Source organism: Filicampus tigris, chromosome 12 (assembly GCF_054856515.1).
Source record: "Filicampus tigris isolate MCC_2025a chromosome 12, RoL_Ftig_1.0, whole genome shotgun sequence".
Classification (NCBI taxonomy): domain Eukaryota; kingdom Metazoa; phylum Chordata; class Actinopteri; order Syngnathiformes; family Syngnathidae; genus Filicampus; species Filicampus tigris.
Window position 1 is genome coordinate 21,897,563 of NC_141228.1, and position 21,737 is coordinate 21,919,299.

At 40.6% G+C, this 21,737-nt stretch overlaps 1 protein-coding gene across 3 annotated transcripts; it reads right to left on the bottom strand.

The window, feature by feature from the left end:
- Positions 1-4,648: 4,648 nt before the first annotated feature.
- Positions 4,649-20,638, bottom strand: reps2 (RALBP1 associated Eps domain containing 2). Of its 3 annotated transcripts, XM_086047791.1 has the most exons (19): positions 20,569-20,638; positions 20,263-20,512; positions 17,420-17,543; positions 16,780-16,907; positions 16,177-16,279; positions 15,741-15,860; positions 15,580-15,643; positions 14,757-14,919; positions 14,278-14,328; positions 13,826-13,901; positions 13,618-13,692; positions 13,460-13,532; positions 13,237-13,376; positions 13,054-13,115; positions 12,373-12,432; positions 9,113-9,199; positions 8,905-9,020; positions 7,681-7,786; positions 4,649-5,775 (listed from the first exon to the last, which is right to left on the bottom strand). In XM_086047791.1, exons 2-19 carry the CDS (start codon positions 20,461-20,463, stop codon positions 5,707-5,709), a joined length of 1,818 nt encoding a protein of 605 aa, XP_085903917.1. In that variant the 5' UTR covers positions 20,464-20,512; positions 20,569-20,638; the 3' UTR covers positions 4,649-5,706. The 3 variants fall into 3 exon arrangements, with proteins under 3 accessions (XP_085903917.1, XP_085903916.1, XP_085903918.1); XM_086047790.1 differs by having other exon boundaries at positions 20,263-20,633; XM_086047792.1 differs by lacking the exon at positions 4,649-5,775 and adding an exon at positions 5,795-7,211 and having other exon boundaries at positions 20,263-20,633.
- Positions 20,639-21,737: the final 1,099 nt, after the last annotated feature.

The window sequence follows — 21,737 nt, forward strand, 5'->3', positions numbered from 1 at the left end:
CCACATCATTTTATTTATGTGTTTTATTTTAAATAGGTTGATAGGTAGGATGGAAAGGTGGACTCAACGACCAGAAGCGTACAATGTTGCCTTCAGGGACCCCAGGAAAACAACGGCACACGCACAATAGAGCGGAAAAAGTTAGCGACAATGAACATTTTAACGATTTTATTACAGATAGACGGCTGGATGGATGAAAGTTTTTGTTCCGACACTCTTGAAAAAAATACAATAAAATTACACCACAACTTGTGTGAGTGTAACCTTCCTAAAATGGACGCCTTTGGCCTTGCTAGCTAGTGAATAAAATATATAGCCTGTCAGGGATGGTAATTGGTGGCCTGTGGGACCACACTTTGAGTGGCTCCTTGATAAACAAATAAAAAAAAAATGCAGGGATTTTTTTTTATTTGTTTGATACAAAACCAAAAATGGGGAAAAAAAAAATATTGAAAAAAATGCTTATACTGCCCTAACGTGAGTAGGCCCAGTTTTTTGCAGATTCGGAACGATATGCAGAACAAATAAAAGTACCTCAATAATATTCAAATTTTGAGTGAATTTGAGCGAAAAAAATGCACAAAATGAGTTCTTGCACTTAATGTTGGTTACTCGTTCAGCAGTATTGTGCCGTCCTTGAACGGTCATTTTTATGCAAGAGAGCCCTTTGTACTGGAAAATAATTACAATATGTGGTTATTTTGTTGGTGTTGTGGTGGCCGTCTGTGCGCGTGTGGAGGTTAATCTTTCACCGCGGCCTCTTCATTCAGATGTGCTGAATGCGTGTTTATCTAAATCCCGGCCGGCTGACCGCTAAAGCTCTTCCTGTTGCCACGCTCGTGTCTGCCGCTAACGCTAGCGCTAGCGCAGAAGTGCAACCTTTGCAAAGCCGCGGCCGGGACAAAGGCCGCCACGACGCACCACAGAGAGATGTCATGTCGTCATGCTTTGGGGGACAAAAGGACCAAGTTGAGCGCACAAAAGATGATAATCTGAGCGCCCGGCTCTGTGAGCAGCAAGGGATTAATTGGGCACGTTTTGCTTTTTCTTTGGCTTTTTTGCTGACACCTATTTCGATACAGAAGGAGCTGTCTCCGCAAGAAGATTATGCAAAGGAAATTACGTCACATTTAAAAGAGTCAGGAATTTGCTAGCCCATTCATTAATAAAAGTGTAATATTCTCTACAATAACTAAGTAGGTAGTGAGGTACTTTGCTGAATGTTGTGAGATGGTAAATATGAACAGACCGATTAATCGTCTGGCCAATTTACTCAGCCAATAAGAGGTGTTTTAAACTCGACAAAAATGAGACAATTTTTTAACATAGTTTTCTTTTTTTTTTTATCTGTGCCCACTAAACAAATATAAAAAGAGAAACAAAATAAAAATCGTCCAATTTTTGCCGATTCTTCTCTCTGTTGTAAAGTTAAATTCTGAAGGACAAAATACTGTAAAACGGCCAATCAATTCATCTTATTTGGTGTAAGTGTTAAAGGGCCAAAAAACAAGTTCTTTTTTATTACATATTTAATAAAGCAATGGGCCGATTAATCGGTTATCGGAATTTTATTCTGACAAATATCGCATTGGGAAAAAAAAATATCGGTCGGGATACCTGTGCAGACCAAGGATATCGTAGTTTAAGAAAAAAGAACAAAATAACTAATTGAAAAACCATTTTCATCAACAAAATAAATATGAGTGGGGAAAAACAATAACTAACTGCAACTACATTTTACGTTTACACAATGTAGCCAAAACTAAGTGTAGCAAAAATTTCCTTTGTGTTAGTCTTTATCTGTGATTTCCATACATAAACCTTTGAAGTAAATTTTAATGTATGCCTTTATCTGGCTTGGGCCAGCGTTTGGGAAAAAAAAAAAAAAAGAACAAAAACAAACAAATTTGTGCTAAAAACAAATGAAAATTAAACTTGAAAAGTCCAGAAGAAATGAAAACAAACGATAGTGAAAAATTGGAACCCTGGTGCACCCAGAATATAACTTGGAGGCGACAAATGGCCGTCACTTTTAGCCCCAGCTGTTAGTGTGCAATGCCAAGCAAATACTTTGAAGTGCTATTTATAGTCCAGCTGCCTGCTGTTCATGACGCCATTGACACTGGAGCTACGATATTGGACAGTCCCTGTCAAAAGAAAAAATACATTTGTCTTGTAAATTTGACACACCACACAGAAGAGTTTTGACAACCCTGGCAAATTTGAATGATTTAAAAAAGATGCTTTTCCACGCTGCGACAATGAGGCGCTCTAAAGCCTTGACGCCAGCGCGAAGCCCCTGTGCATAAATACTCTAGTTCTCAAGTCAGTGTTTTAAAGAAAAAAAAAAAAAAAAAATCCCACTCGTCGCCCTTCCGTCTTTCTTTGCGTGACGTGCCGCGCTCATGGCGGACAATGAGGCGCTCTAAAGAGGCCACAAAAGCGAGAAGCATCTCTCCACATGCTGCCTGTCAGGTTGGATTATATAAAAAAAAAAAAGAAAAAAAAGTTATCCCTTCCTTGCTCTTAAGTGTTTCTCCGCGTGGCGTGCATGCACTCATGGCCAACAATGAGGCTCTCTAAAACAACTATTTGGACTCAAATCTTACGGGATCTTTAAATCCTTACCTAGCGTTCATTTTTTATGCAGAAGAATATCCTCATAATTGTCTACATCAGATGACTTGTTTTGACATTTGACAGCAGTAAAAATACCCTCAATGTCCTTCTTTCACCCTGAAACTCCTCCTAAAGAGACCCAAATTACGAGAGTAAAATTTCCCTCACGTAATATCATCTTTTCGACTGACACTTCACACATTCGTCCAACGAAGGCTAAAATCGACGTTTCCCTTGTTCAAATGACATGCAAGTTCTTTGTTTACTACGGGTGCCATCTGCGCTTTTTCCACAGGAAGAGCACGTGTGACGCCCCGGTGAAAATTTCAATGAAGTCATGCAGATCATTTCATGTGCTGGCAGCATCAGCAAACCTCTCGGTCAGTTAGCGGGCCAGCCGGATAGTGTGTGAGGTGTTGAGCAGGGAGCCAAGTGTGTCAAAGGATATTTTGGGGACAAACGGTGGCGGAGGGATCTGGGAAAACGGCCATCGCTAAAAGCTCCCGTTGACCCCTTTTTTTTTTTTTTTTTTTTTTTTTCTTTCCCCCCTCTGTGTTTGGGAAAACATCTGTTTTAGTCCCACGCGCGTCTGCTGCGCCGTTTCATCTCTGTCCGTGTCGCCCTAATGGCAGGATGGGATCGGCGTGTTGATATTTCCGTTATGACGCTGCTCCTGTTGCTCTTGGAATTGGCCGTCAGAGGCTTGGCTAATTGCCTTTCGAGAAACAACAGATAAGACGCGCAGCTGTTCGGCAAGAGTCGCCACCGAGGCCCATTAGCCTGAATGCCAACAATGGATGGCAGTCGGTTGAGGATTAGCAAAATGAGCACTACATCGCAGCATATCAAAGCAATGTTTTGATAATTGCCTCTTAATTAAGAGCTTGGGGTTATTCCAATATAGTTGAAGTGGAAGGATAGTGCTGCACAGCAACAAAAGCAAAAGGGCAAAAGGTTTGAGTTATTTTTGCACTTTTTTGTAAAAATTGTAAAAATAATGGCTCAATATTTTTGGGATTAAAAACGAAAACGATACATATTTAAAGCTATATAGCGTGAAAACAATTTGTCACATCTTTCCTTGTACATTTTTTATTTTCTTCTGTAAAATCACAAATCTTTTTGGAGTAAAAATTTGCAGGTCTTTCCAAAAAGTTTTTACCCCATTGGGTTGTGTAAAGAAAGTACTTTTTCATCATTTTTTTAACTTTAAAAAATTGGATTAAATTTGAACAGGATTCAACCAATTCTGTGAACCAAAAATACTTTTATTTGCATTATAGATTTTAATAGTGAGGAAAAATTTGAACAATATCGTTTTTTGGAGTAAAAATTTGCAGGTCTTTCCAAAAAGTTTTTACCCCATTGGGTTATGTAAAAAAAGTACTTTTTCATCATTTTTTAACTTTAAAAAATTGGATTAAATTTGAACAGGATTCAACCAATTCTGTGAACCAAAAATACTTTTATTTGCATTATAGATTTTAATTGTGAGGAAAAATGTGAACAATATCGTCACTGTCTGACAAAAAGTACGCATGCATGCCCACATTTTGAAAATTTGGGAAATTATGTCATTTGTCCTCGACAACAAAAAGTAGCTACATCCAAAATATTAGTTTAAAATAAAACATTTGATCTAAAATGACTTTTAATACCACATATTATTTGTCATTTGATAGTTTATTTTGCCTTTTTTCTTTTGCAAAATAGATTCAAAAATCAACTTTACATTCTTTATAAAATTTGGGTGCATTGTCGAGAATGTATAATATCGTCACTGTCCAATAAAAAGCAATCCAAATTTAAATGCAATGTTTTTTCGATAAACAGAAATTCTTACACTTGCTCCTCTACCACACACACACACACACACACACACACACACACAAAGTCTTGAACAAATCTGCAGGTAAAAAAAAAAACAAAAACTGTCCAAAACCCCTAAATAAAACAAAAACAAATGAATATCGTAATATTCCAACTGAGTGCCTCTGAAGACGGAAAAAAAACCCCCCATCACGACAAGTGTGAAAAATAAGCAACTTTATTAATCACTTTGATTCCAGTCTGCAGTTTGGTACAAATATATTCCAGTCATGACATCATCATGACGTCATAAGCATGCAGCCCAAGCATGCCATCATTTCCACACACAACCAGCGTGAGAAGAGTCCAAAGCAGCACCTGGTTTTTGCATAGCTCATCTGCTGTCGTCACTCTTGCTGGTTTACCACATTTTGTCTTCTTCTTCATCGTGCTATTTCAGTTTAAGTCTTTTTTTGTTTCTGTACATCGTTTGGCAGATACACAGGAAATAACCATGTGCGAGTCGATAAAAACAAAGGACGTTTGACCTGAAACTGAGATAAATGAAAAGTAAAAAATGAACACATTTTAACGTCGGTCTCCAATCAAATATCAATATTTTTCGCTATTTCTATGAATTGTGCCTTTTTTTTCCTTTTCCTTTTTATTGCTGAGAAAATTTGGAGAAACGTGCTTTTCGCTGGACGGTGACACGTCCATACGGGAGGAGACACAAGTCGTCGTCTTATAGAACAAAATTGCTTTGCTGACATCGTGTGGCAACTATAGGCAATTACAAATTTGTTGGGGTGGGCGTCAATTGTGCATTTTCATTCGAGTTGAATACGAAATCTGAAGCTCCAAAATATAGAACCAAATTATTGTGCAGCAAGTTTTTTTTTTTTTTTTTTTTTTTTTTTTAGCATGCACACAATCAAGTAAACATTTTCGTCGTGCAAAAGCAACAGCATAAGCACGTTTCCGCCACGAGGTGCAGTTCGCTCGGTGGTGGTATTTTTCTGGATGGGTAATTCATTCGTGTTTTCGTTGCCATTGCTCGGTGTGCCATCAGGACGTAAATGAGACTTTCTTCAACCAACAAGGTTCAAAATTCTTCCAGATTCGCTAGTCGCAGCAGCAGTCTGACCGAGATTGAATTGAAACCGAACTGCACCACTTTGTTTGCAAACATGTTTCTGATTGATTGCAGTCACTTGTACATTCATCCAGGATTCACAGACTACACTTTTGTTTTGGATTTTCCAACTAGCCGCTGGGTCACGTGGAGGCCACGGGACGTAGGAGGTCCAGCTGGGTCTCCAGGGTGACCCTCTGGTGGTGGACCACCTGCAGCCAAATGAAGGAGTGATCACATGACCTCTGCGCTGGGCAACAAGAAACGCACGCAAGCCCTCGGGCCGCGTTTCGGCCCCTGGCCCGTACTTTGGACAGCCCTATCCTCTATCCGCTTTGAACAGGTGACAAAGCCTTGGCACAAGTCTTCAGCCGGCGCTCTCTTGTTTCCAATCAGCTATTTGTTGCATTCGGGACACGAGCTGCCTCGTATTTTCAAGTGGACAGTTGAGAATGCCAGCGGCCGCTGTGGCATTCCCGCCGGGTCCTGCGGCTCTAAATAAAGACGCACACTTGCTATTCTCTCAAATTCCAAACAAGCCTTGCGGAACGCCGCAGAATCGGGCCCAGAGGCGGTGACCTCATGACCTCGCGTGTGTCATTCCTTTCGGCGTTATGCTTTTATCAAACGCTTACGATGGCGCGTCACGCGAGCGCCGCCGCTTTGGCCGCTGGATCGCTTACGAGAGGAACGGCCGCCACGCGACAGCTGTGGCGAGCGCGGATGCTAACGGCTAAACTGCAATGGAATACTTGATTACTACACTCAGGCAGAATTTTAAGTATCTGTACTGTACTTGGTTATTATATTTCTGGAAACTTCCATTTTCACTCTGCCACATTTCTTAAAGAAAATTATATTGATATATTTCCGTAACCACCTTCGTTACGACAAAATAAAATTGGGAGAGTGAAAAGAAGGAAGGTGAGTAGATGCCGTGTTGTGTTTTTTAGAATGCAACAAATATTTTGTAGATTTAGGTAAACAACATCAACAAAGAAAATATGTACATTTAAAAGAAAATATACAAAGTCGTTGGGTTTGGCACCCTATTGATGGCCTGGCTAACGTGTGCTAGCTAACGTCGCTTATCAACCAATATTTCACTACACCACTGAAGTAAACTAAATAGGATTTTTTTTTTTTTTTAATTCTAACAGCTCCCTCTATGAAAAATAAAATACTAGTACGGCCAATACTTAAGCTCACTTAAGTTTTGCTATCACAAAATTACTTTTGATACTTGAGTACAACAAATACTTTAAGGCATTTTTAGAATCGCTTATGCTCCCAATGATCCCATTAATTAATTGAGTAATTGATATCAAAATTGATTTTGCATTATTAAACTAAAATTAAAATGTGCATCCATTGTCCACTTGTTGTCACCATCCGTAGTTTCCAGACTGTATTTATCTAACTCAGTGTTTATGGCTATAAGTAGTGTGGCCTGGCCTGGTGAGTGACGTGGGCGTCAATGAATGACTGTATAGTAAATTAGCTAGCGTCAAAACCATTTATTGGCGTACACATCAATTTTTTTGACATTCTTGAACTTCTTTGTATTCTTTTCATCTGGCCCAACTTATTTCAAAATATTGTGGCACGTGAATCCGCTTTAAAAGCTGCCAGGCAGATTTTATGTTGCCTTCAAAAAAAAAAAATAAAAAAAATAGAATAATTCGATTAATCATTTCAGCCCTACTTTGGATGAAGTAACAAGCTGACTTTACTTGTACCTCAGTTATTTTCCATACTCAAGTATTACTTTGAGGTACTTTATACAAGTGTGCTAAATTGTTATCTTAACCCCGTGTCAACGGCGGGCTGGTGTGGCGGCACCGGCGAGCACCTTTTGAGTCGCACCGACTTGACAAAGCGTCGGACGGACTTTCATGCATTTGGCTGACAAGTGCTGGAACAAACGTTAAAATGTGAAAAATCGCACGGCTGCGCTTGGGAAGAAGAAAAAACTTGGGCTGAATGCCAGTAACTTCTCTAACGTTATTTCCTCAAATGGATGATCCACCGATGATCAACCGTAAACGACGACGTTCCGCAAGCGTCGTTATTTGTTGATGAAAAAAAAAAATCGATCAAGGTGAATGTCAGCCTACCTTGAGCTGCTGCTGGAGCTCGCTGTTGAGTCGTGTCAACACTGCGTTGGTTTCCTTGTTTTTGCGGATTGCCATCTGGATCTCCCTCTTCTGCCTGGACGGCGTCCTGTGACGGACAAAGATACTTCATCCGGCTTCATCCAGTCCAAACAACCAACCGAGACGTGCAAATAAGCGACGTATAAGCCCTCGGCAATCTGCGTTTGTTTGCGCGGGGGCCGAGCGGCTCTTTTCCAGCGGGATTGGGCCTTAAGATGAAAAATATTAAATCAAAGTGATGTGTTTACGCTGAGGAAAGTGGCTGATGCAGTGTGATATTTTCAATGAGCCATCTGGAGACCCAAGCGCGGATGTTACAGTCATTTGGAGACGGGCCCTAACACCTAAATAGCTGCGAGGCCTCGCAAATTGCATTCAACTGACCAGCCAAAATCGGTTCAAATATAGTCAACGGTATTTCAACAAATATTTGCATGTCTTAGAAAAATGTTCCTGTGGCTGCATTTGGGGCATCTTGTTTTATTGTCTTGCTTTTTGGAGTTTTGAACAATATTTTGATTCTTTTTTTTTTTTTTGCTGTACTTTTGTCACATTTATGTTCGTTTTGATTTTTGTTCGATTTTAAGTGAATTTGGCTACAGTACTTTTTTGGCAGATGTTGGATAGGTTTATTTATTTTTTTGCCACATTTTAATCAGCTTTTTGTCTTTCGTCACTTTATTTAATTTTTTTTTTAATTTTTATTTCTTCAGTGTCATTTTCATGTTTTCCCTGATTTTGTATTTAAAACTTGGACAAAAAGTTTTCTCTGATGTTTGTTAGTTTTTATTTAAAAAAATGGTCAACTGTTTGCCATATTTTTGTAATTACTTTGGTGAACTTTTGTACATTTTGTGATAAAGTTATTAGATTTAAATCTGCTTTGTCATATTTTTGCCATTTTTTTTGCCTGGTTGTGGTCCTATTATATTTTTGTCAAAATTTTATCACTTACAATCATATTTTCCTGCCAAATAGTGATGATAGCTGTCAGCTTTTTTCAGCTATGTTTGTCAGTAATTTCCTTTGTTGACGTAACGACTTCACCTAATTTTGAAGGCCATCACAAAGGCAAACTAACAACCACAGTTAAGTCATTAATTGCAGTATAGCACATATTCCACCTCTTCTGTGCCACTTTAGCGGGATGTCGCTGCATGAAGAGGCAGTAGACACTTGACTTACTTTTGAGTGGATTTTACAAAAGAACCAGTAGGTGGCGCCAAGCACTCCACATTCTGGCAGTCTGACCGGAACTTTCTTCGAACCGGCTTCTGCGGCGCTTGATTGTGAATTAGCTCCTGCAAGGCGCATACAATGCACGTCACCGCGAGAATTAAAAAAAAAAAAAAAAAAACACGACGCAAAGTAGCCCTGTGAAATATTTTTCAACCTGTTGGGAAGCGTTGGACAAGTCTTCAGTACTTTGATTGTATCTGGAGCGGAGGCAGGCTTCTTCTGGTTTCACACTGCTCTCCTCCTGCAAAACACAATACATATATGATTGTTAAGATGGAAGTCAACCCAAACAGATTTTTTTTTCAAAAATATGTTCCCAGCAGGCCCACTAGTGGAAACACGACATTCTGATTACTATTGCCTTTGTGGAATATGAGTTAAGCAGCAAAAAACACAACTTTTTAGCCATCTCAGGGGGCGGCCATTTTGTCACTTCTGTCGACTGAAAATGACATCACAGATGCTCAGGGCTCAGCTAACGACCAATCATGGCTCAGCTTCCGAAAACAGGTGACCTATGATTGGTCATTACCTGAGCAACTGTGACGTCATTTTTAGTGGCAAAATGGCCGCCCCCCTGAATCCACCCGCTAAAAACGGGTGGATTAACTCTAATTGCACAAATGCAATATTTATCAGAATGCCGTGTTTCAACTAGTGGAGGCGCATAGGACATATTCTTGAAGAAAATATGCTTGGGTTGACTTTGGAAAGAATTTGGTTGAATAACAGAACAGACATATTCCTATGATTTATCAATAAGAGGCAACAGGCTATGTAACGATGGTAAAAAGTAACGTTTTTGTCATAAGTAGTTTCAATACAACAGACTCTTGACTCATACTCAAGTAATTGTGCGAGGAACTTATTGCGCAACATTGAGCCTCATTACTTATTAGCCTTATTTATTACTTTTGATTGCAGCAATATTGAGAGAAGACTGCTGTGTTGCGCAATCAATAAGACTAGAATTGCTGCAAGGCATGGTGGGAAAGATGCGCAGGATGACATTTTACTTTTACTCCAGTCATATTTTTCTATTGTAACACTAATCTTACTTGAGGACAATTTTTGGGCCACTTTACCCACTTTTGCACTTAACACATGCAAATTTGGCAGTAGAGGAGTAAGCGAAAAATCAGGATCGGCGCCATTTAGCCTGCACTGTCAATGGCACTTCCTTGCTCCAATGACACATACGCGTTTGTTCAGCCTCAAGTTTGTACGATCACGGTGAAAAAAATCAGGTTATCTCTTGCCCAAATTTAGCCGGGGTGGGCTCCAGCTCATCCGCAACCCTGATGAGGACGAGCGCTATAGAAAATGGACTAAAGATAAGAAAGGTCCTTCCGATTTAGAGCTTCCGCCGTCATTCCGAAAAGGATGAGAACGATTCCCATTGCCACCTTTTAAGCTTTTTATTCTCCACTGAGGATCCCGCGGAACATTTCTGCGCGCCCTACACGTGAGAATTTCTTATCACGGATTGCGAGATTAGTTCCGGGCGAATTAAAGTCCGCTCCGTTTCCTTTTCATCGGGGTGGATTGAGCGCGCTCGTGTCGAAGCTGACCTCGATGCGGCGTCACACTTGAAGCGCTTTTCGGTGATGCTGATGGCTTAAACGGGCTCATGGCGCTTGCACTTGATTGGACCAGAGGAAGGAAGAAGAAAAGGAAAAAGGAGGAATGGACAGAGCTGGCATTCGCTGCGCCGCCGGACACCGCGGAAACATCTGAAAAGGCCGCGCTGGGGTCCAGGCTGCGAACTGGAAACTCACTTTGGACTCAAAATCAGCACGGCTTTTGAGTCGAAGATAAAGAGCAGGTGGTAAATCGATGTCTTGTCGGGTCGGTTATGAGGGCAAGAGAAGCCCTCGCAGTGGAATTCGGACATGTTGAAGGAAACTCGCACTCCTTCAGATTATGTATTTGTGTGGCGTTAACAATATGTGCAAAACTTTCAGTTTTGGTGAAAGCAACACCTGTTCTTTCTACTGCTGATTACTTGAAAAAAAGCTAGAAGCAAAGTTTCTTTCCAGATGAAAGAAGTGCTTAGTTTGTCACAGAACACAATATTTTGTGGGTCTTGAAAGATCAGTCCAAAATATGAGCGCCTTGAAAATATGAAGTCTCCACCCAATAAATTTAAAAAGAAATACAATAAAACCTTCTTTATTGTAAAATGATGCTTTCTTTCTTTCGGTCTTGTAAGATTAAGATTTATTTCATCTGCGATTTATTTCTTCCCCAAAATTGTAATGTCTACGCTGGTAAAAAAAAATTTGTACATTTTCCACTCCAATCAATCGACGTATTATTTGAAATGATTTTATTTTATTTTTTTTTACAAACGCACTTTTCTTTACTGCTAATAAATCAATACACTTACTTCCACACTTATAATAGAAAATAAAAGTTCCTTTTTAGCTGTGTTTTTTTTAGAATATGAAGAGTCAGATTCATGGCTAATTTCCTCAGACTCACAGCTAATAATCAACAAATCTTAAGTTGATTTGACTTTTTGACGTTGCCCATTTTGGTGCCTTGGATGTCTCTGCTCAAAAATCCGACATATTTGACATCCAGGACGCTGTTTTCAACATCTATAGTGCGCCAATGCCACTCTCCGAGTTGCCGGTTTCAATTTCTGTTGGTCTTTGTTTTAAAAATACACACATAGACGAGGCATTAGGCCATTCGGGACGGTCCAGCCCGCTGGGTTTCGACGAAAGGCTTTTCCAGCGGGAAAGGGGAAGAAAAAGGGTCAGCGAAGCAGCAGCCCCGGCGCTAATCGGCTGTGATGTCAGCTCGGGTTGAGCGAGGGCCCTGAGATGTCAAACATGACTCGGCGAGATTTTGCTCCCACAGGAGCGAGCGTACGAGCGCCCAGGCCGTTACAGAGCTGCAAAGCGGCGAAGCGCCGCCTCAGTCGCTCCACAAGTTGGATACAAAGCAGATACGGCCAAGAAATCACGGCATATACAAAATAAGGAAATTGACAAAGGTAGGAAGGAAAAATACGATTGAGAGAAAAAGACGTTTAGTTGAATTTTTTTTTCTCTGAAAAGTGTTAAGATTAATCCCCCCCCCAAAAAAAAACAACGTCGTACGGCATATTTAAAATGTCATTTAATACGATGACCAAAAAATTGAGAACCAAGACTTTTCTTTCTGACGCAGATGATTCGCCGTGTCAATCTACCACAGTTTAGCGCCAACTACTGTCGAGGAGGACTTTTTCGATGTCAGATTTGTTTTTTTTTAAAAAAGGACCAGACACCTTAAAATAAAGCCGGTATAAGTCTTGATACGGATACCTGGTGTCCGTACTCGCCCATGCCGAATTATAATCATGAATGAGCTAACAACGCGGCTTGTATGGGCGCCTTGAAGAGACATCCGATGTCCACTCACCTCTTTTCGGAAGCGACTGAAGTCTGCAAAGTTAGGCTGCTGTATTTTGGTGGGAGGAACCTAAGACGACAGAGAGACAAACTGACGAGACATTTCGAGACGACAACAGAAACATCAAAATGAAAAAAAAAAAAAAAAAAAAAAAAAAATCACACACAAAGGCAAATCCAAATGCTCCCGAGTTCATATAATTTGGAATTCAACCCTTATTCGAGGAAAACTAGAGCTAGTTCAAAGTGCAAAGTTTTTTTTTGTTTGTTTTTTTTAACTTTTCTTTTCAATGAGCATTAGGAACGCTAAAATGTGACTGGTATGACAGTGGTACTTTGACTTACCAGTACCCCAATTTCCTTTTTTTTCCCCCAAGGTACAAGTCATCGCTTGGAATATTTATTTATTTATTTATTTTGTGCGAGCAAAAATTTGTGAGCTTTTCTGCCCGTGATGCCTTTTTACTCTCCCAGGGAGTGCTGTTTGGCAGAACATTTCTTAAAAAGAGGCCAAGTATGCTTGCTTCAAGCTGTATATTGCCACTCCCAGTTGAAATCTACTTTGTAATATTAATAGCTACAAACCTTATATACATAATATATTGGAATGAATCCGATTTTTAAGTCAAGGTACCACTGTACTTTTCATGTTTTCATGTCGTTTTCATTATTTCAAAAAGTCAAATCAAACCTGCGCGGCGGATGGTCTGGGAGGGAGCGCCGGAGGAGGGGGCAACCATCCACTCTTCACCACTTAAAAAAAAAAAAAAAAAGAATAAAAAAGAAAAGAATCTTTCAAAGTACCAACAGTAGGCTCCACATTAAAAAGAGAATTAACAGCAATCAGTCGGTTGTGGCAGTGAGTGAAAGTCACCTGGCGCCCCCTGCTGGAAGAGCTTGTTGAGGTCCAGCGAGGAGGCTCTGGAGTGGCTTTTCTTCTGGGGTCGAGGCGGCGGCGTGGGAGGCTCCTCCGCCTTCCTCATCGCGTCGTCGATGGAAGTGCTGGAGTAGGACCTGGAAAAAAGGAAACGGCGGCCACAAGTGAAGAATTCGCCGGAGCACATTCGCCTGCGATCCATTTCCACCGCCCTCCAAACCTCGGTCGAGTTTTCGCCTTGCTGTGCGGGTCGAGGTCCTGAGAGGACGACTCCGTTAGAAGGAACGCATTTACTTTTAGAGAATAAAAAAGCAGAAAAAAAAAGTCTGAATCGCCTCATCACATTTCATGTAACTTTGAATCGTTTATTTGCATTACCTGGCCTGTGGGAAAAGGTGGCGATTTGCAGAGTGGCTCCTTCTTTTAACGTCTCCACGCCCCTGAAACTGCAGTCTGCAGTATTACAATGATGAGTGAAATCATCAGTAGAGAAGAAAGTCCACTGGTGCAAAATGAATAGCCGTTGGTCATTTCTCTCTGTGTGAGTGAGTTAAGCTCGTGAATGTGCTTCATTCTTTCCAAATACCTTGTTTTTTACAGGCTTCCTCTTTGGAATCATGTTTGGTCTTGGCCACACTTGTTGGGAGCTTGATGCTCTGACCCTACAACCCAGACAGTTTGGGGTTTTTCCATGACAGTTCATTTTTGTTTTGCTTTGACTCTTGATTTTTAAATTGAGTTAGTTTTAATTACTTTTTAAGAGCAGGTTAGTTTTTATTAGATTTGGTATCACTGGATTTTGAATATGCCACTTGAACACCACTGAAACAACGTTTGAAATTTGACGGTAATAATAAAAAAAAAAAAAATCATGTTAGTCATTTTGAGAGTAAAACAAAATCAGTTCCCGCCTACCAATCCCTGCAAAGTGAATTATTGGCCAACTGCAGCTAGACTGTATTAAGGTTAATGGCGCCCCCTGCAGGGATCAACGAGACACTGCAAGTTAAAGCACACACCGTGCGCATTTGGGTTTACCGTCTGACGGAGTCCTGTTCTGCAATCCTCAAAGATCAGAAGCTGTGCATGCTGAAAAAAACATCAACACACAAACAAAGAAACAAAAAACAACAACACATTTTGAAGTTCAAACGATCATCACATGTAATGTCAGCAAATCGTCAGTGTCTATCTAAAGGTCAAACTCAAAGCCCGGGGGTCATATCCATATTTATAATACATTATGCCAATCATATATGCCTGTGAGTGGTTATACTATCTGTTTTCATGCATAGTGCCACCTTTTGTGTTCAAATATCCGTTCCTTAAAGAGTTACCGTCACCACATAAATGCTAAGCATTAGCCTGTTTTGCATTGTTTGTTAGCATTAGAAGAAACAGACATCTTGAGCAAAGTTATTTGCTCGTTTTAAATACACAATGTTATATCAAACTGGGAGTGGCATTGAACAACTTATCGTTTTATCTTATCACATCTCTAACTTGTTTTCACATACTTGAGGGGGGAGATCCTCATCTGGTGGTCCGAATTTGGGATGCAAGCCGGGGGGGAGTATCTCAGGAAGGGGGTAGCCGTTCTTGCGGGCCACAATCAAGTGGAAGGCGGCGCAGAACTCCGGGAAGGTTAAAGCGCCGTCTCGGTCCACATCGCTCAGTTCCCTAAGAGAGACAACAGTTCATACCGGGTTGAGAAACTATAAAAAAATTAATAAATTACAAAAAAAAAAAAGGGATTCACTGGAATGGGATCATTTTATGGTGAAAAATGTTCAACACAATCAAGCAGTACTGCAGCAATGATTCCTCAACATACCACTAGAGGGAGCTCACACTTTGAAAATCACTATTTTAGACAAAACAAGCTAAGAAACGGAGCTAAAATCACCCAATAAATCAATTCCAAACTACATTGCCCAAAAAATGTGTTCCAATTGAGAAAATAATGGTGATTTAAGCAGTCGAGGCTAATTTAGTGGCTAGTCATCTGTGGCTGACAACGTCACATATTTTGTCATGAGTTGTACTAAAATGTGAAAAAAATGTGACAGGCAATAAAGCGATTATGACACATCCCTAATCTCTTTTAGTCCACTTTATTATGATTAGGGATTAGGGAACACAAGCTAAATGTATTTCAGCATGCTAGCATGCAGCACAGCTAGCATAATGTACTATACTTTCCCTCCAAAAGCCTCCTTGTTTTGTCATAAGTTAGAAAGAAATTTACCATCTTTTTATTTAATTTAAAACCTGTCTCTAACTGAATCTGAATAAATGAGACATTTATGTCCACATTACATTAAGTAAGTCATCACTTACCAAATGTGCGACAGTTCCGGAATGGGAAGTTTGGACTTGGTGAAGAAATTCTTTGCAACAGTACCTGGGGGGGAAAAAAAGGTTTAGTCCACTTACACTTAAGTGAATATTGTATGGACAATATGTGAAAAGTACATTTGGGGACGGAGGGGACGTTATACCCAGTATGAGAGCCCCCAGGTCAGGCTGAAGACTTTTAAACTGATTGGTGTAATACTCCCGCTGTTCCTCTGTGATCCTCCAGGGGTCGTCATCATCACACTCCTGCTGGTCCCCCCTCTCTACAGTTGACATGCAGCGAATGATTAAGTACAGCATCCAAATCAGAGGTGCAATCATTAATCAACAACTAATAGATTATCAAATTAATCGTCAACAAATGGTTTGTGCAGTTTCTGCAGTGTCCATTTGAAAATGTCCTGTTTTTGAAAAAAAAAAAAAGAGATTTTAGAGAAATTATTTTTCACCCTATTCATCAAATAATCAAAAAAAAAAACCAACCTGACAGATTAGTGGATGATTAAAACGATGGTTAGTTGGAGCCCTGGAGTATTATGGAAACAAAAGCAAGATGTATTTATGAGAACTACGGCATACCCATGTGTACTTCGGCCATCTGTCTTTCGTTTGGCGTGGTGTACTGGTGCGTGTGGTACGCCAGCGGGGAGCAAGGCGGCGAGCTGCCCGGCAGCGGCGGCTCCTTTTGGAATAAGAGACAAAACGCGTTACAGACTTGAAATAAAAATGATGGATGATGACGGAATTAAGTGTGAAAAGTCTATTCCACTTTCAAACAGTTTGCATAATGTTCGTTTTGTCCGTGTGCAGTCGCCGCAACGTGCGTCTTCACGCTTCATCAGTGGAACATTTTGTCCTGCGCTAATCTCTCAGAATGGAGGCACTTTCTGCTTTAATGTTTACGCTGGTGTGGAATGTCTTTTGTGTGTTTATCTTCATTCTCAAAGTGCTAATTGGCTGACGTGCTGGGAGTGACATACACCGCTGCTCTATGGATGGACATGCAAGCCGAAAAGGTAAATAAAACCTCAGAGGAAGTGGTATAAACTGACAAAAAAAAAAAGAAAGACGATTCAAAGCATACCACCATTGTATGGAACACTTTTCAACCAAAACTAGGGTCCCAAAATCCATTCTATGTTCACAATCTATAACATAAATAATAGCGTGAATCCAGATTACCTTCTGCTCTGCACCAAAGTCCAAACATCGGCTCCTGTCGCACTGGGCCTCGATGCCGCCGGGCACGTTGGCGACGTATCTCATCTCTGGTTCCGTCTTGATCCCCACAAATCTGGGCAGAGGCACATCTGCAATAGAGAAATGTTATTAGGAAGCCTCATCGTATTTTAGCTGAAAAGAGACAAGGAAGTAAGAGCAAAACATGGGTGGCCTTGGTGTCTGCTATCTACCATGCGTACTGTTGTAATAATAATAATAATACAACTAGTAAAAACAAAAAAAACCTTGAGTGGGTGGAGGTAATCGTGTTAGTTTGGCTTCTTTAAATGTTAACATGTCAGTTTTGACTCGTTGCGATTAAACATCCTTGTTTACGTCCATTCACCATGGAAACTGCTGACACAAAATGGCCGCCTCAGCCCACAATGCTAAGCACTTTCCAAAGAGAACATTTACATGCTGTATTGTATTTTTCTTTTTAACCACGCGCATTTTTTAACGGATGTTAGGGTGTTAACCGATTGCTGACCGCCGCGAACACGAGGGCGAGCTCTTCCCGCGCGTGACCCGCCTCGCCTCCAGATTAAGCGGCAATCCCGTCAGGTTGAAAATAATCTCTTGATCTCCTCTGGAGTCTTACTGGCCGATGTGCTCTGCAGGCGGATGGGCAGCCCAGCCTGGGCGGCGGCGAGCAGCTTGAGGGCCACGTAGAACTGAGCCGTGCCGAAGTAGCCCACGCTCTTTGCGCCGCACACTTCTGTCACCTGGGGAGAGGACGGAAAATAAAAATCGGCGTCAAAAGTCAAACAGAACTTCAAACCTGATCACGCAAATAAGGTGCAAGCGATATCTTAATGGCTTCATGATCTTATAGTATTTAGGAGAAAAAAAAAAATCAAACACATACAAGAGAAATAATAACTACCTTTTTTTAAATTTTAACTATAATAAAGTACATCTTTATTATAGTATTTTTGGGTTCCCTTTTACACATAAAGAAAGAACAATTAGCAGCAATTACAGCATAATCTATTACACACTGGTATGCAGTAATATTTTAATTTATGTTTGACGATTTCTTCGAATATAATTTTCAAGGGAAAAATAAATTAACATTGTAACTTTTAAACAGAAAGAAAACACAGTGACTCATTCATTCAGTTCATTTAAATTAAAAATGTGAGACAAAATTAATAATTTCCTCCATTAACTCATTCACTGCCAGGCATTTTAAGACCCTCTTTTACCCTAACATTTGAAAAAATGTGAAAAAAATATAAATTCCTGGGATTGAATGGCTGGACTGTGAAATGTCAATGGCAGTGAATGAGTTAATGGGACCAAAAGCTGAACAATTCAGTTCAGAACAAAAGCATCATTTGTTTTTTTGCCACCATGTAAAAAACTGAATCCTGATATCTATAAAACATGTCAGGAATGTTCACGTTAAACAAGATACGCAGCAAGCTTTGAAATAGCGGACTAGCAAGCCATTACCAGAGCTAACCTCGTAAACAAACATCTCCGTAGCAGTGGACTAATGTTTACTAATGTAATTAGCATACAGACAACGTGGAGCCCCCCCCCAGCCTCTACTCTGTCTGGCTGCTAACAACAATAACTTCATTATATGCCCTCGTGAAAGGTTGATAAAGTTCATCCGCTCAACTGGAATGCAATCCGGGAGCTGAGATTTGTCAATAAAGTCTCTAAGACTGGATTTACACAACAGGTCAGAGTGGCCAATTCCAAGTCGGTGCCTTAAATCAAGCTAAGTGGCGCTGGAATGTAGCTCAGCAGAATTGCTTTGATTCTTTGAAATGTTTGCTGGCTGCTTGTTGCTAGGCAGAATTCGTGGCGCACACTCATTTTTGTCGAAATAGAACAATGGAAAAATAATTGTCATAGGACATTGTGCTTGCCGTGTTGTTTGATTGGCTTCTCGGGACAGAGGGCCTTACTGCTCACAAAAGCAGAAAAAAGACAGGGAGGAAAAAAACGGAACTCCTTTTTAGGTCAGGCCGAACCCATCTTGGACTGGACCGTCGCGTGAAAATGGCATCATCTGCTTCTTCTTCTCAGCAATCACTTTCTTAGGACCCATTATTAGAAAAAGAGAAAAAGACAATGGGAGCAAAAATCACCAAAGACAACTGCACTTTCATTCGGATGGTTTGAAGTTTGCTGCCGCCATCTAGTGGTGAAATGTCTGAAGCACATTCGTGAGTTCAATTGTTGCTTGCAACAAAGCAAAAAAATAAATCGAGTTTGCGAGGTTGCGCCCTGCCACTGTGTAATGGAAAATCTGCGTCGGAAAAGCCGCATTTCGAAAACAACAATCAGGAGTACAAGGGTCAGCAAGCACGCATCCTGCCCGAGGTCAAAGGGCCTACTGTCAATCAAGCTCAATCTGCGGCAGACAGGAAGGAAGCCACGAGAGCTCCGTGCCAAACTTCCTGCTGGAATACACCGAGAGACACAATAGGGTGGCGATGGAGTCCTGTAAAACCCCCACCGGCATGAATGCGCAAATCTGTTCGAGCTCCTTTTCTTTCTATTCCTGATGGCTCAGCAAAAACACTCACAGCAGCGAGCTCATAAAACTGCTGCTACTAGCTTCACCTAGCAAAGAATAGCGTAGCATGCGTTGGAGGATGGAGGACATTCAGAGCATTTGGGCAAAGCATTTTTGTATAAAATGTTTGCTTGTCAGCTTGCTAGCTAACATCAGCTGTACAGCGCGCTGTACATTTCAGCATCGGCATTCCGTTGTCGCTGCGCTTGGATAAGCGCAGTGTGAAAAGGTCTTTTCAGATGACACGTCACACATTCGCGTTAGGGACGACACTGGCCGTAACATTTTGAGAGACTATCGGGTGTGCATCGGAAAATTATCCTATTTACTTAACTGGTCCGAAATTTATTTTATTGAATCTTCTACAAATAATGTAATCTCCACTCATCCGGATTCATCCAGATGAATTAATCTTCTACTCAATCAGTGATTGAAAAGTGTGGTACACAGGCTCCCTCTAGTGGTATGCAGAAGCATGGTGGCCCAACTGCAGTTCAGTTGTATTTCATGTTTTAAAAATGTAGTACTTTTGTACTTCGTCGGGATGGTTGTTTATTTTAAAATTTTGCATTTAGGTACAAATTTATTTCGGAAATCCGTTTGTGTTGGTTTTTAAACAACACTTAAGCTCATACATTACTATATTTTAATGTTGGAGAAAATGGTGTTAGTAGGAGCACTAAGAATTTATTTTGGTGATGGTACAGTCGTTGATTTAAAAAAAATAAAAAAACCCAGACAAAAGGTAGACTGCATAATTAACCCGTGTAACCGTTTTTTCGCATTTTCGTTTGGTTGTGCCGTGTTTTCCTTCCAATGTTAAATTTTGTGCCTTAGCTAACAGTTGGGGTTACGCTGATTTAAGGTGTGCCCCAGCACGATCCCCCCCCCCACCCCGACACACTCACCTTGTGCAGCACGTCAGCAGGCAGCTGGGACGCCTTGAAGAGCTCTGCCACCTTGGAAGAGGACAGCTGCTTCCCGCAGGGCTCCGCCAGACACAGCCCGTGCAGAGCTGAGTAGTACCGCTGCTCGTGCTCATGCACCGTGATGAGACCTCCGGCGCACACCGCTGCGGCCACCGCGCCACCGCCGCCTTCCTGCTCCATTTGCTCGCTCCTGACCACCGCCACCGCCGCCGCCGCCGCCGCCGCCGCGCTACAACCGAGATTTCATACTGCAGTAACTGCACACACCCCGGCTGCCGTTCTCACCTCAGCTGCGGATCATTCACTCCCTGCTGGCCGTCATGTTACCATCAAGCTGCAATGCCACGCCGCGGCTGCTGGGGGCGGTAGAAGACCGAAAAACATTTTCATTCATTCTCAAGGTTGCTAGCTGCTAAGCTAGCTAAAGCGACAAACAATGAAATTAAACATCTGCATTTAAAAACATTGACACGCTATAAGACACTTATATATGAATAATTATTTATTGTTCGTTGGTTAATTAAAGATGCAGTTAAAGTTAAGATTATAGACCAACATGATATAGCTGCTAAAGAACTGTGTCCTACAAATTAGTATGTAACATGACAATTATATTTAAAAAAAACAAAAAACATTTTGTGTGTTTTTATTTTTGTTGTGTTTTGAGTACAGTTTGTGTACATCACGTTGTACTGTTGGTTGTCATTTGTATTTGATTTTGTTTAGTGTAGCCAACATGCAAAAGATATTCTGTTCTCGAGTGCCTTACCTGGATAAATAAAGATGAAATGAAATACATTTCCAGTCGGTCTACAATAAACAAACAAACAAAACAAATGCTTTTAAACCTTATTTGTCCTAGCTCATAACTATAGTCTATGTAGTCATATATAACAAAGTAAAAAAAGTAATTTAAAAGTACTCAAATGCCACTAAACAACTTATAAAACTATCACTAATTACCAGATGAGCTACATTGTACAAAATAGAGGTAGTCATTTATTTGCCTAACATTAAACACTTAATCCCCACACTAATTGGGGCCCATTACAAATGCACTGGAGGGAAAAACAAAAACAACAACAATAACCCAAAATTTATTGGAAAAAACAACATTTTTTTCTTGAAAAATGGAACTTGAACTGTTGAAGGTTCAGGACACTATGCACACACACTAAAAAACAAAACCTCAATTTTCTATAGTATATTCCCTTGAAAACTTAAGGTACTTCAAAATAAAACAATACATTTTGAAACTGAATAAAAGTAGTAAGGGTGGCATTTGGCTCTATTCAAAGTAACGTTTCAAATACTCACCGTGTACGGTATACAGTACGTGTAGGCTTATATGTTTGTCTTGATTCTGCTCTTGAGGAGCACTGCCATCATGTGTCCAGGAAAACAACTGCACCTCACCCCCCACCCCATTTTATTTTTAAACAATAATTCACTTA

Bases quoted from the DNA above. Each gene is read 5' to 3' on its own strand.
- reps2 (XM_086047791.1), bottom strand. From the start codon at position 20,463: ATGGAGCAGGAAGGCGGCGGTGGCGCGGTGGCCGCAGCGGTGTGCGCC. The intron at 13,533-13,617 runs GTAATGCAAATA...ATTCTCTAAAAG, and splicing joins CACCTTTTCCCACAGGCCAG to TAAATGCGTTCCTTCTAACG. The intron at 12,433-13,053 runs GTTTGATTTGAC...CTGTCGTCTTAG, and splicing joins CCAGACCATCCGCCGCGCAG to GTTCCTCCCACCAAAATACA.